The sequence below is a fragment of the Dendrobium catenatum genome, unplaced genomic scaffold (assembly GCF_001605985.2).
Source record: "Dendrobium catenatum unplaced genomic scaffold, ASM160598v2 original_scaffold_122705, whole genome shotgun sequence".
Classification (NCBI taxonomy): domain Eukaryota; kingdom Viridiplantae; phylum Streptophyta; class Magnoliopsida; order Asparagales; family Orchidaceae; genus Dendrobium; species Dendrobium catenatum.
The window spans coordinates 168,332-182,587 of record NW_021441140.1 but is presented as its reverse complement, the minus strand read 5'-3'; the positions used below and the strand labels follow the sequence as shown (position 1 = coordinate 182,587).

Below are 14,256 nucleotides of genomic sequence, written 5' to 3'. Positions count from 1 at the left end.
GAACATGGCGCCGTAGGTGCGGCGCGCGCTATTTTAAACACATGCGTCTCGCCATGAACATGACGCCGTAGTTGCGCCGCACCGTGCGCCATGGCGCGCACTATTTTGCGCCATTGACAACTATGATCCATCGTCAACCAGTTTAACCCGACACGACCCGCCAACCAATTTAGAATAAAAAAGCAAGAAAGAGTTGGGTTCGGGTGTGAAATGTTGTGGTAAAAAGGTCGGTGGGGGTGTGGCAGCCTTGTGGTGCTCGAGCTTTAACTTGGTTGCGTGTGGAGTGCTGAGAAGCTTGGAGAGTAGTGTCAAGAGTTGAGACTGTAGCGAGGCCGATGGGTGCTAGTTCGAGGCTAGACTTTTCTATGAGGACAATGTCAAAAGATTCTTCTTTTGGCACAAGGGCACCGACTAAGAAACCACCGAAGTGGGCACGGATGCCGATGGCATCGATGATGAACCTAACATCAAGGACAATGGAGAGAATGGCACGAATGAAGGATTCTCTGACAAGCTCGTCGGTAGGGGAGCATCAAGCGGCGAAGGAGAGGATGGGTCGAAGGAAGATGGTGGCGCCGATGACAAAGACGATAATTGAGAGGAGGAATCAAATGTTGATACCGTAAGAAGAGTCATTGGAGTCATGCATGGGGATGGGGGTTTAGCAACTGCTAAGTCGGGTTAAAAAGGGTTGATTTCAAGTTCGTGCGTTTATCTAAACCCAACTAATTGGTTAAATGGATCTACCTGATCTCAAAAAATTTTAATTGGATTCTGATAGAGCATTCAGGTTGTGACATATATTAACACCCCTAAGAGATCAATGACTTTGAGTAAATGCAATCACCTACTAAAAAGAATATGGTTGACGTGTATAAGGTAATATTATTATTAATGCCATCATTATCTTACGTTCTATGCTACAAGCAATTCTATCTATAACGGTCTCAAAAAAACAAAAATAAAAATTTAGGGAATCGAACAAGCAATACCACTTTCTTCTGTACTAGAAAATACCCCCCTCTTCAGTATGGCAACCGCGACCCTCACTCCATCTCACCATTTGCTTATGATGGTAAGATGTCAAATCCTTCCTTCTTAATGAAAATAACCAATGATTTGGAGTCAAAAAATATCACAAAAACTTAGAAAATATTACATGGCATCTCAGAGTTAATAAGACAACATGAAATCTCTCAAAAGTAACATCACCTCCCTGAAGATTTTTACATTAATATATTACCTCAAAAACATTTTCACATCCCACAGAAAACAGATCAATCAAATATTTGTATTTAAATAAAGTACTCTATCATCTCTCGTGAATAATTTATCTTAAAAAATTGGCTCCGCATGAACAACAAAGAAGTCAAACAATAATGAACCGATTAAAAATATAAAGATTTCAAGCAATAACAAAAACAAAGCAAACTCGAAAAAACATCATTCATTTGTGTACAGCCGTTAATAGCCCTAAACTTTGGGATCATACCTCCATGGATGTACAATTTTCTTCAATAGTGCTAAATTAGAATTGTCTGCAGAAGTGCTGAAGCCTTTTTGAAAGGCATAGAAGCTGTTGCTGTTGAAAGAGGCTAAAACAAAAAATCTAGTTATATTCATAATTTACTAAAAAAAATCATTAAAAACATTCCAAATATCATCAAGAGAACTACCGGTAAAACAAGTTTGCCACCTGGGATGGAACACCATCTTTAACCCATTTCCAAGCTAGAATATTTTATCTAAAAAATTAATTATATAGCATCAAAAATACTAAAGATCGATTTGAAATTGCAATTTAAACACTCCTATAGTTTAGTTTCAGGATTAGAGATATGATCAACATGCTTACCAACACATTCCATAGATGTCTATTTTAGGAAGAATGATACAAAGGATGGAACTGCAATTGCAGACCATACCTCTGTAAAATTTAAGGTCAATATTCAAAATGAGGATGTTGACTAGGATACCAGTGAGAGGGTGACTGTTTCAGGCTAGTGAGCAGAAGGGGGGACGATAGAGGCAGCTTTCCTTCTCAACCTTCCACGTGTCACGCGAATAGCCTCTTCCATAGGTGTATCCTCAGGTTGAGCATTGGCGGCAGAGGAAGCTGTTGAAGCAGCAATCTGGTTTACTTCCCCATTTATTGATGGTCTAGATGTATTTTCTGAAGCAGTAGGTTGTGTGCTATTGGCCGATGATGAGTGGGTATGGGAAGGAGTTGGGGCTGCAGAAGGGCCACCTCCAGTTTTTATAGGTTCTTGATCAACCCTTTTGGTGGGACTGGAAGGTGGTTGATTAGGCTGCTGTGTCTGAGCTACTGCTGCTGCTGCTGCTTGAGGAGCAGGTGATTGTAATTCTGTTGCTGGTGTTTGTCTACTTTGGTGAGATGGTTGCCTCTGCTGTAGCAATGGAAAATATCAATTAATTCTCATGAAAGCGTCATAAAATTGTTGAATTAAGACAAAGTAAAATTACACGAGTAATAAAGGCTGAGTGACTCTGAAACAAAAGTTAATTGATTCTATTGTAGATCAATACATGATATATAGGGATTATAAGCAATGGTTAAAGAGATGCAGTTGCATGAAGAATATAAATTGAGTAGAACCAATAACAAGAAGCTTCCATTTGGCAGAACAAGCAAATCAGGTTTTCAAAAGGTGACTATTATTATAATTAATCATTAAATTGAGACATCTCATTACAAGATATTGAATTATCCGAAGTATGAAGAGAAAGCTCAAATAAACAATCTTCAAGTTCTCAAAATATGACCAAGAATCTTGATTTGCTGCTCTCATAACTTGTTAATTCAAAGCAATACACAGCATTTGTCTGATTTAGAACTTCAGCTCTGAATGCACCAAATGCACCGTAACATAAGTATGAACTCCAATGCTTCCAAGCGCACAAATCCTACCAATATGATAGTGATTTACATGCCATGCAGGCATTTGTTTTTATTTTTATTTTTTTATTATAAGAGTATACGTTTTAGATATCTCGGGTCTATTGTTCAAGGTGATGGTGAAATATAAGAGGATATTATTAATAAAATTCAAATTAGATGGTTGAAGTGGAATCAGGCTTGTTGTATGATAGAAAATCACCCCTCAAACTTAAGGGTGAATTCTATAAGATGGTGATGAGACCTATAATGCTTTATGGCACAGAATGTTGGCCATTAAAAGAGAAGCATAAAAGTAAGATAAGTGTTATGGAGATGAGGATGCTCAGGTGGATGAGTGGCTTCATTCTTTAAGATGGAATGCAAAACAAGAATATATGTGAAAATGTTGGAGTAAGTGGAAAATAAGATTAGAGAGAGTTGCCTTAGATGGTTTTGACACATAAAACTATTATGAGAAGAAATTAGATGTAGACCTAAAAAGATTTGGTTAGAAAATATTAGAAACGATATTTTCTTATTAGATATAAATGAGAATTTGACTCTTAACAGAACACAAAGGAGAAAAAAGATTCATTTTAGTTGTCGTCTTTGTTGTTGTAAGAACATCATTATCATTAGCAGTAGTCATTATTTGGATTCAGTTTTATGAATCCTCGCTAGGCCCTTATTTCAGTTAATCTTTAATTTGTACAGATTTTTCTACAATGTTGTGCACAGCTTAGCCAATGTTACTTGATATCCTCTTCTCTCCTAACTGATCTTTCCACATAAATTCATTAAATCCATCTTATTTTATATTTTTAATGCATGTCAAAACCACCTAAGTCTACTTTCTACTACTATTTTTTTCAAAAAGTGTTTTATTCTCACACTCTCTTATATAATCATTTGTCACGCTATTCATCTAAACCCGAATTGAGATAAAGGGATTTAGTGATCCTTCTCTCAATCAAAATGTTAGTGATCTAAGCCTAAGATAGAATAGAGTATTCCTTCCTCCCTCAAACCTAGCTCAAGAGTTTATAATGTTTTATTAGCAAACGTAACCGAAGTAAAAATGGTAATAATTTGAAGCTGGTGTCCGATTTATGCCAACCTAAATTGGATGTAGGGTATAGGGAATAATGAGATGGTTTCCAAGGGATTAGAAAGAGTTTACCGTAAAATCTGGGAGAGTGAATTGGAGAGATTGATTGAAAGAGAGCTTGAATAGAACTATGACCAGACAGGAAAAGATCTTCTATTAAAGCTTGACCATCCTTCATCTCCTTGATTGGAATTCAACCAAGACTTGTTGAAGACATATGAGAGAACATTTTGATTGGTTTTCCTCTTGGTTATTCATGGTTCCTCCTCCCTACCATGATCCCATAATTTGACTGAGAGAAGAGAGAGGTCAAACACCTAAAAAATAGAGAAGGGGACCAACTAAAGAGAGGAAAAAAGAAAAGAGTAATGAAACTATTACGTAAAATAAATTTCCATCAGATTTCCATGAATCTCATTGTAAAATATAAGATATAACAACTACTTTGTTTACTTTAAAAGTAGTTAAGTTGTTAGAAACTTAATCGAATGACTCATCCAATTTGTCAATCATAACTCCAATAAAAAGGATAAGGAAAACGCTGTGACAGGCCAATACATTTAATGGAATTAGCTGGCTGGCCACCACTCCCGTGATTTCTATGATGAGGTAACACGACACTTTTAACTGCAAGATGTAATGCTTCATTAAGCATTAATAAACTGTTAATGTTTTTACTTAAAATATCAAGAGGAAAGCTTTATTTATCATTAGGATTAGTTCGGCATTATCTTACAATTCTAACATATATTTATTTCTTGAATAAGAGGCTAATATATATATATATATAGCACTAGGTGCGTAAAAGACAATTGCTTATTATTGAATATTGAGATGCCCCTTTTAACTTTCCTCTATCTTCTCTCCTTGCCTTGTTTGAAAGCTGTTACGGAACCAATCAAACTGGCCTAGGAGGGGCCGGTCCAGTTCTACAAGAGGCGGGCTAAGCCGCCTCCTTGATGTGTTTCCGCACAGCTTGTAGGCCCCCTTGAGGCGGCAATAGGAGAGAGGGGAAGAAATTTTGAAATTAGTTTATATTAGGAAAGTGGATTTAATTAATTAAAAGATTTGATATCGTTTGTATTAATTAAATAATATCTTATATTAGGAAGTTTTTAAGAAGTTGGATTTAATTAATTAAAAGATTTGATATCTTTTATATTAATTAAATAATATCTTATATTAAGAAGTTTTTAAGGAGGTGGAGTTTTAAGGAGGTGGAGAGGGCTATTTAATGGGCATGGAGGGGCTAAGGTAGGTATGCTTAGATTTGAGTTCCTCTTTAGAGTCTTTTGAGGTTTGAGGGCTCTAGACCTTGCGTCTAGAGATTGGGAGAGAACGATCATCCTCTCGAATAGAGGATCACTTGTATCTTGCTTTGTGTTAATTTTGTTTTATTTTCGTTGTTGCAATCCACTGTTTTGGGGTTGATTTCGCCCAGATTTTGCTTTATTCCCGCTGTTTTCTTCCAATTAGTGATAGGTGTGCTTGCGAACTCAAGTATTCCCTTAGGGTTACTTGCGAACTATGATACACCAACACTTCTCCTCAAAGAGGCGTGCAGTGTCCGACACCGTATCCGACACGACACTCGCCCGACACTCCTCCGATACGTGTCGGACACATCGAAAACGTGTATTAAATACAAATTGGACACGCGTGTCCGACACGCCTATCTTAAATATTTTATGAATTTTTTAAAATATAATTTCTTGTATTTGACGGGATTTAAACTAAATTTCTTATTTCCTATCCACGACACCAAATCAACGTCCGCACTTAATACCTAATCATCGAATATTCTCATTTTTATTTATTTTTGACAGTGAAGGTATTTTCATCTCCTCTCTAGGTGACTAATAAACGACATCGACATCTAACTCTCGACATCCTAATACTAATCATTTTAAGCACAAATTTCAGTTAAATGACTTACATTTTTAAATTATTTTTTAAAATTATACTTATTTAATTTTTATACACTATTTTTTAAATATAAAAAATATAATACCGTGTCCAACCTGTGTCCGTGTCCTATATTTTCAATAACTGACGTGTCCCGTATCCGTGTCGTGTCGTATCTGTGTCGCCGTGTCCGTGTTTGTGCATCATAGGTTGCGAACTCAAGTATTTCCTATCAAAAGCCTTCTCTCTCACCGCTCCCATTATCAATCCCCACCCCCCATCAATCCCCACCCCCCCCCCTATTGATAGCCTTCTCTTCTTGATAAAACTCCTTTTTTGACCTACGGCAGACATCCTCCCTAATTTGAAACTCTTCACTTCCCCCCCTATTGATAGCTTTAAATAAAAACCTTAAAAAATTTCCCACCTTGATGTATAATGCTGAAGAGTCTAGGGTTTGAAATACAACTAAAATGATGATAAGAATTGGGGTCTCCGAAAATTCGGCCCCGGCCTCCGCCTGCTGCTTTTCTTCGGGTGAGTTTTAACGGATTAAGTTCCAGGGTAAATTTTGGGAAGGCAGATGAGTTTGTAGATAATACACTATCCAGAAATTTCGCCCTCATTTTGCGAGGACTTTATGATCTGAGTTCTAGTTTTCTATAGGCACAAGCCCCTATAGTTAATTATCCATCCGGATAACGAGAGAGAACTTTCGATTAAGGCTAGTCGTCAATCAGATACGTAGAAATACATATTATCTGGCATATAGTAGCAGCATTGGGCTTAGAAAATTTAAAAGTTTGACATTTAAAATTAGAAATTTCACCATCTTGCACTTAAAGAGAATGATCGGGGAATGGATGATGGACCTGATAAAGATCTCATGGTTCCGTCATCTCGGGCCATTGTGTTCCCTGGTCTACTTAGTAAGAGGAGTTAGTCGACCCAACCTGACAGAAAGATCCTTGTCGGTAGCCATGAGTTGCTTCGTCCAAGGGCACCTTGTAGACCTAGGTTGGATGTTTGTCTAAGGGGAAAATTTTGAATCCACCTTAGCTGACGAAGGGCTTTGTGCCCTATCGAGCATATTCTATTGATTCATATCTTAAGGATTTGATGCCACTAAGAAACATATTGGCTCTGAATAGTGAGGGGGTGAGGTGGACTATTTGAGTGGGATGATTTGGATCAAGAAATTATTAGTAAGCTTAATAATTATTAGTAATGATGTAAACGACTAACACTGTTAACTACTTGGGGATATTGACAAAATCACTTACAATAAGTAATATTAGCAACTAACATTAATAATGATACTAAAACAAAATTAAGAGGAAGCATAATCTTACTGTTTTGGGGTTTTGGCTAGTTTGGGTGAGGTGGACTATTTGAGTTGGATGATTTGGATCAAGGAAAACTTGATGAGCTGTTAGGTGGAGTTGTGGGTTGTAGACTTGGGTTGGAGCTTTAGAAGTGGGTTAATTGAGAGAACTAAGTTGGGCTTTTAAGTTTACAGTGGGCTGGGCTATATTATTAGGTATGTAGTGGAGATAGGGCTCGGTTAAGGTGTAGATAGATGTAGATTTGCTTGGGGCTGTCGGGTTGGAGATTTGGAGGAAGGAAGTCGGGCTATTGGGGGCTTCCGGTCGAAGGATCTAGGGCAGGAGGCTTGGTCGAAGATTGCAGGCGTCGGACGATTGTAAGGAGAGGTAGATGCAGCTTGTTGGGTTTGATATGAGCAAAGAGTTCGATCGGGATTGCTCTGGGATTCCGATCATAAGGTTCGACAACATGAGTCGGGTGAGGCTTCAGATCTTGAGGATGGAGTTCCGAGCTTGGATCTTAGGGTCTTCGACTACAGGTGGTCGATGGTGTGGATCAAAGCAGGAGATAGAGGCTGGATTGGGAAGGAACGTTGAAGGTAGGTTTGGCTTTAGGTGACTGGAGATCAAGAGGAAGAGTTGAAAGTTAGGAAGTTTGGCGTCGATCTTAGAGCTTGGTCGGTAGTGAAGGTCGGGTCGGAAGCAACGACGGGAGCTCAAATGGTTTGGTCGTGGGGAAAAGTTCGTAAGGTTGGAGGAAAGTAGTGAATGGGGGTTTTGTGTGGAGATTTTTTTTGCGAGAGTTTAGCGTGGTAAGGAGGCAAGTGTGGAACCGAAGAATCCAACAAATGAACCTCCTTCGTTCCTGTTTTAACGATGAGCTCGAGCAAAGTTTCGCAGGAAACTCAAGAGAATAGTGCGATTGATTAGGGTTCAACGGGATTTACGCAGCATCTCAACGAGATTTCAGTGATTCGACGAGTACGAGGATTTTAGCGGGATTTCAAGGATTCGACAGAGCTAAGGTACGTAATGATTTTTTTCTTCTTTTGGTTCTTTACAGAGAGGTCAACAAGAATGTAAACCATACAAAAGAAATAAGGACTCGCATATCAAAGACAATTAACTATATAAAAATTCACATTCATTAATATAAACCTGAAATATGAGAAATTGAACTAAAAAAATAACACAGTGATGCATGGTTTAAAATTGAGCAATATGAGGCTCGCCTTGAGGCCCGCCTTTCCGCAATTCCAGTAAAAAATGCATCGATGCTTACGCCTCGAGTTTTTTTTATGAGGCTTGCGCCTCAACTTGGTTGAGGCCCGCCTGGCCTCACTGGCATGAGGCTTACACATCACGCTATATATATTAAAACTTACATAAATCTTGAAGTAAATGTCCGACATTGGACTCTATAGGAGAGGAGGAAGGGAGAGAGCAGTTCATCATAATGATGATTCAAATGAATAACCCCTTAGTGATGACAGTGCTGATGACTTATGAGTTCTTATGTAATATGTCATTGTTATTTATTTTTGAAAATTAGAATTATATGTTAATGAAAAGAATACTGGGATTTGGGAAAGATAGAATTTTGAGTTGAACTATATTTCATGTTGTCTTATTATTGGGATATTTTGATTTCACTTCATATCTTATATTTTTTTTATGTTTTATATTATTCACTCATTAGTATATAAAAAATTTATCATTTTATGTTTACGCAATCTTTTGATTTTGAGACTTACGCCTCAAAACTCCTTGAGGCTTACGCCTCGCCTCACGAATGAAAAACGCCTCAATACCCTAATACGCAATTTTAAACATTGCAGTGATGTATTAAATCAGAAGAAATCAACAATAAATTAGAATAAAGAAAAATTAATGAGCAATAATATCAAGCCTTTATCAAATAAAATTTAGCTTTTAATGATTTATATAATAGATTAGATACTAAGGAGGGCGAAAGATGCATGTATAAGTTAACCAAGCAAAACGATATGAGAAGTAATGATTTAGTTCAAGTGAAGTGCATTAAGGATGAAGATCAAAAAATGTTTTTATTATAAGAGAATTTTCAACAAAGGTGAATGGGATATTTTGATAAGATTTTCAATAAAGCTTGTGAAAGTACGATTGACTTTAGTGACATTAGCACCCTGAATGAAAATATATATTTTTATTTTTATCGGCATATTAGTAAAATCGAAGTTAAAGAGACCTTAAAAAAATGAAGTGTGGAAAAAACTGTTGGACCTAATGATATTCCAATGGAGGTGTGGAAATGCTTGATAGATAAAAGAATTTCTTGGCTTAAAAAACTTTTCAATATTATTTTGAAGACTAAAAAGATGTCGGATGAGTGGAGTGTGTTTTTTCCTATTTTTAATAATAAAGGTGATGCAGAATAATATGCAAATTATAGATGAATTAAGTTAATGTATCATACTTTAAAACTTTGGGAGAGAGTTATTGAGCATAGGTTACGATATGATACTCATGTTTCTTAAAATCAATTTGGATTCATGGGTTTAGGGCCTACTATGGAAGCTATACATTTATTGAGAGGTTTGATGGATAGGTATAGGGAGAATAAGGAGGATATACATATGATATTTATTGATTTAGAAAAAGCTTATGATAAAGTTACAAGAGAAGTGCTATGAAAAGTTTTAGAAAAGAAAGGGATTAATAATACTTATACTCAAGTCATTAAGGATATGTATGCAAGAGTTGTTACTTGTGTTCTAACACAAGGAGGTTGGATTATTAATACTTATTTTTCTATTTCAGTTGGATTATATCAAGGATTAACTTTAAGCTCATATCTTTTTACTTTAGTCATGGACATTCTTACTAAACATTTGCAGGAGGATGTACCCTGGTGTATGTTTTTTGCTGATGATATTCTTCTTATTGATAAGACTAGAGAGGGAGTTGAAGGTAAACTTGAATTATGGAGGTCAACCTCAGAGTCTAAAGGTTTTCATTTGAGTATATCTAAAATCGAATAAATTGAGTGTAATTTTAGTAGTAATAGATCTAATGGGGGGATTGTGACTTTGGACGATCAAGTCATTATGTCCAGGGTGATGGTGAAATAGATGGGGATATTATTAGTATGGTTGACGTGGAGTAATGCATCGGGTCTGTTGTATAATAGAAAACTCAAACTTAAGAGAAATTCTATACGATGGTGGTGAGACCCGCAATGCTTTATGGCACAGAATGTTGGCCACTAAAAGAGAAGCATACAATTAAGTTAAGAGCTGCAGAAATGAGGATGCTCAGGTGGATGAGTGGTTTTATGCATAGAGTTAGAATGCGAAATGAGCATATACGTGAAAAGGTTGTTGTAGCTCCAATGACAGATAAGATTAGAGAGAGTTGCCTTAGATGGTTTGGTAAAATAAAAGGTCGGTCTTCTGAAGACCCGATTAGGAGAGCAGATGTATTAGATTTGGCCCATGTTAAATAGAGGCAAAAGTAAATCTAAAAAAACATGATTAGAAAATACTATAAATAAACTTTTATTATTAAATTTAAATGAGAATTTGACTCTTAATAGAATACAATAGAGAAAAATGATTCATGTACCCAACCCCACAGAGTGTGATAAAGGCTTGATGTTGTTGTTCTATCAATAAAATGCCAAATTAAATTAATTTGAATATATGATCATTTTTATTAATATTTTATTTAATCCTTTAAATATTTTAGAATATTTAATAATCACTTTAATTATAATTTTTTAAATTGAAGCAATAACTAGGGTCACAACTTCCTTATGAATAAAATTTGAAATTTTAGAATTAATTTAAGGATAGTTTAAGCATTTTAGTAGCTAGGAGAGGAAATTCTTTTCAATTTGATTATTTATAATTATATATAAATTAAGGATAAATAAAATAGTACATAATATTTAGATTAAATTAAATGTACTGCAAAAATTAGATAGATGTGACATGCCCTTCTATTTATAGCTTTAACCTATAAATAGAAAATGCTTTCTCTTTACATTAAAACAACAAAAAAATTTAAGATATTTAAGATATCCCGACTTTGACATGGATCCGTCTCCATATGAATAGAGATTATCTTTCTTTGTCAATCAAATATTGAATTAAATTTAAAATTTATCTAAGCCTTCCAATAACAAGGGCAAAAACTTTTCCAAATGAATATTTATATTAATTAAGAAAAGGATATAATAATAATGAAGAATAAATAATAAGCATACAAGATTAGAATAGATATTACAAAGATATGACTTTGCCATTTGATCATGCCTATAGCGTTTAAATTGAAAATACTTTCTCCTCCCACTAAAAGAATTAATAAATTCACAAAAGATTGAGAGAGCGCCATTTTTGAAAGGAGCTTTATCTTTAAGTTTTAAACATGGTAGAAGTTCTCTCTTTGTCCATAGAATAGATATAAAAAGTTAAATAATTAAAAAGGCATAATAAAGACAAAAGAAAATCATTCATCATATTAAATCAAATTACCGAAGTTGTTCGGGGCCTTGACTGTTGTGATGGTGCTTGAGAAGCTACATACTGCAAGACCTCATATACCCGAGTCTGGCCATAGTTTGCAACCTTTTGCCAATAAAGCACAGCAAAATCCCCTGCCCTGGTTTTCAGCTCTAAAAGGTTGCGATCAATTTCAGTTTCATGACTTGCAACATATGGTTGTAAGAAGGTTTCATACACATAAGTTGCTCCCTGTTAAACTTCATAACTTGAATGAGCTAAATATTGATGATAAGCAATAGAGGTTCAGAAAGGGGGGTATTTTACCCTGGTCTTTGGATACCAAAGGTACACAAAGAATGCCACCTTTGCTTCACTGTACATCGGCAACCTTCAGCAAAGAACAATGCAAAACTGTACTTAAAAGTGAAAAACAATCAAGAAAAAGATAATGCTATGAACAATTAGATATATGCATATCATACCATGAGATGAAAGTGTCTCCAACCCTCTCAAGAACTGTTAGAACAGCAACTAATATCCTAAGAAATATAATCAAAAGGAGTCAAACAATCACCATCAATTATAATAATTCTTAGTATAGTTCAAAGAAACAAAGGAAGAATCCAATGTCACCAAACAAGTTGTTGATCCATATCAATGAATTTTTTGCAATAAGTTAACTGATATTAAAGATAACATTTTATTGTGCTCATGATTGAATGAAATGAATCAAAACTGCAAAATTGAGAAAAAATGTTTAGCTTATCTATCAGATCCGATCCTCATAATCCACACGGTGGTCAGCAAAAGCAATTTTTTTCATGGGTGCATCGAAGACTTACCAATACTTGCACCAGAACCGTAGCTGCTCAATCTCTGGGCGATTCAATTCCACAACTTTGAAGCACTCATATGCTGGATAAGCATATCCAAGAACCAATCTACAAAAGGAAATGCAGTTAATTCAGGATTCATATTCTTCTTAATGAACTATCATCCTGCTCACAAGATAATAAACATAAATCTTAAACGTAGGAGCCAATACAAATTCAAGAATTGCTTACGCGAGGGTTCTAGTAAGCAAAGATCCTATCATTTTGAACCTCGTATCATGAACATATACTATAACTGCCCCCTCAGCGGCCGGCCACAATCTTCTGGAACTGATAAATCAAGAAATGCAAGTAATTACCCATGCCTCCACAAGTAAACAATACATCGGCACCAAATGATCGAAACAATTTCAGCAAATTCCAAAAGCAATAGTGGAAACTGAAAACAAAAAAGTGATACCAAAGGAGGTAATACTAGAAAAAGTACTAATACGAATACATCGGAAGTCCACGTCATCCACTTCCCTATAAAGTGCAAGAAAAACAACCTAAAAAGCTAAAAACTCAATATCATAATCATTAAAGATCTATCCACTAAAACTAATTAGTAGTATAACGGAAACCCTAACTAATCCAAAAGCAATCTCACCATAACATCATTGTAAGATATCGACGGTCAGGCAAAGCGTGTAGTAAAGTGAAAGATATCGATACCTTGCTGCAAGCTTCAGCAAGTGGAAAAGAATCGAAGCACGAGAAACGCCGGTCAGTGAGAGTGAAAGAAAAAAATAGCTCAGAAAAACCTCCTGGAGAAGGAATCCTTTCTCTCGATTTTGGTCTAATTTATGAGTGAGAGAGAGGGAGAGGAGAAAGACAGAAACCGTCGCCGGAGGCTCCCGCGCTTCCACCGCCGCCGACCGGAAAAAGCAGCCGCTCTCCAATTTCTAAACGAGAATGACTTACGGCAACCTCTCGTAGCAGCTCTGCAGAATACCAAGAAACAAGCGAACCGCACGTGATAGAGAAGCAAGACACGTGGCGAATGGTATATGTGTGGTGAGAATTATCACGGTGGACGAATAGTGTTAGTATATGTGGACCCCACCCTTTGGTTTTGAATTTGGATATTCATTGCCGGATTTGTTAGCCGCTTTAAGTAGTTTAAAAGAACGTGAAATAACATTTAAATGATTATTATTAACAGCAAGCATTTAATTTGTAGATATTTTATATATCTACTGCTTAAAATTTCAAATTTAATTTATAACATTTTAATCTTTAAATTTAAATAAAAATATATAAATATTATTTTACCTAAAATAAAGTATACTTTTTATGATATATTTTAATATCATTTAACATGAGGTTATATAAGTAAATATGAAATTTAGATGATTAATATGTAAATATATAAGAATTTTATGAAATCTATATAAATCTATAAAGAAAATCAATGTTTTGTTTTATTTGAAGATTTTATATAATAATATATAATTATACATATTTAGAAGATATATTTATGTGAAACTTTTTTAGAGAAACATTGTAGGGTTTTGCTAAATTAGAATATATCTACTAATATTAACTTAAACTCGGATTGGGTCGAATTTGATGTCGTTGGATTTGTATTTCCGAGACGCTCAGTTTGACTGTAAGCTCGCTGAAATCGGAGTTCAGGTGCTCCCAGATTTAATTTTTGAAG

The 14,256-nt window shown here is 35.5% G+C and overlaps 1 protein-coding gene across 7 annotated transcripts; it reads right to left on the bottom strand.

Moving 5' to 3' along the window:
* Nucleotides 1-1,315: 1,315 nt before the first annotated feature.
* LOC110110807 (putative HVA22-like protein g) lies at nt 1,316-13,569 on the bottom strand. 7 transcript variants are annotated; one of them, XR_002304757.2, is made up of 9 exons: nt 13,269-13,538; nt 12,786-12,884; nt 12,564-12,662; nt 12,204-12,260; nt 12,046-12,109; nt 11,752-11,970; nt 1,977-2,408; nt 1,677-1,745; nt 1,316-1,595 (listed from the first exon to the last, which is right to left on the bottom strand). XR_002304757.2 is itself a non-coding variant. In XM_020842438.2 (8 exons), exons 2-7 carry the CDS (start codon nt 12,815-12,817, stop codon nt 2,001-2,003), a joined length of 879 nt encoding a protein of 292 aa, XP_020698097.1. In that variant the 5' UTR covers nt 12,818-12,884; nt 13,269-13,538; the 3' UTR covers nt 1,316-1,595; nt 1,977-2,000. The 7 variants fall into 7 exon arrangements, 6 of the variants coding, with proteins under 6 accessions (XP_020698097.1, XP_028547962.1, XP_020698099.1 ...); XM_020842438.2 differs by lacking the exon at nt 1,677-1,745; XM_028692129.1 differs by lacking the exon at nt 1,316-1,595 and having other exon boundaries at nt 1,597-1,745.
* Nucleotides 13,570-14,256: the final 687 nt, after the last annotated feature.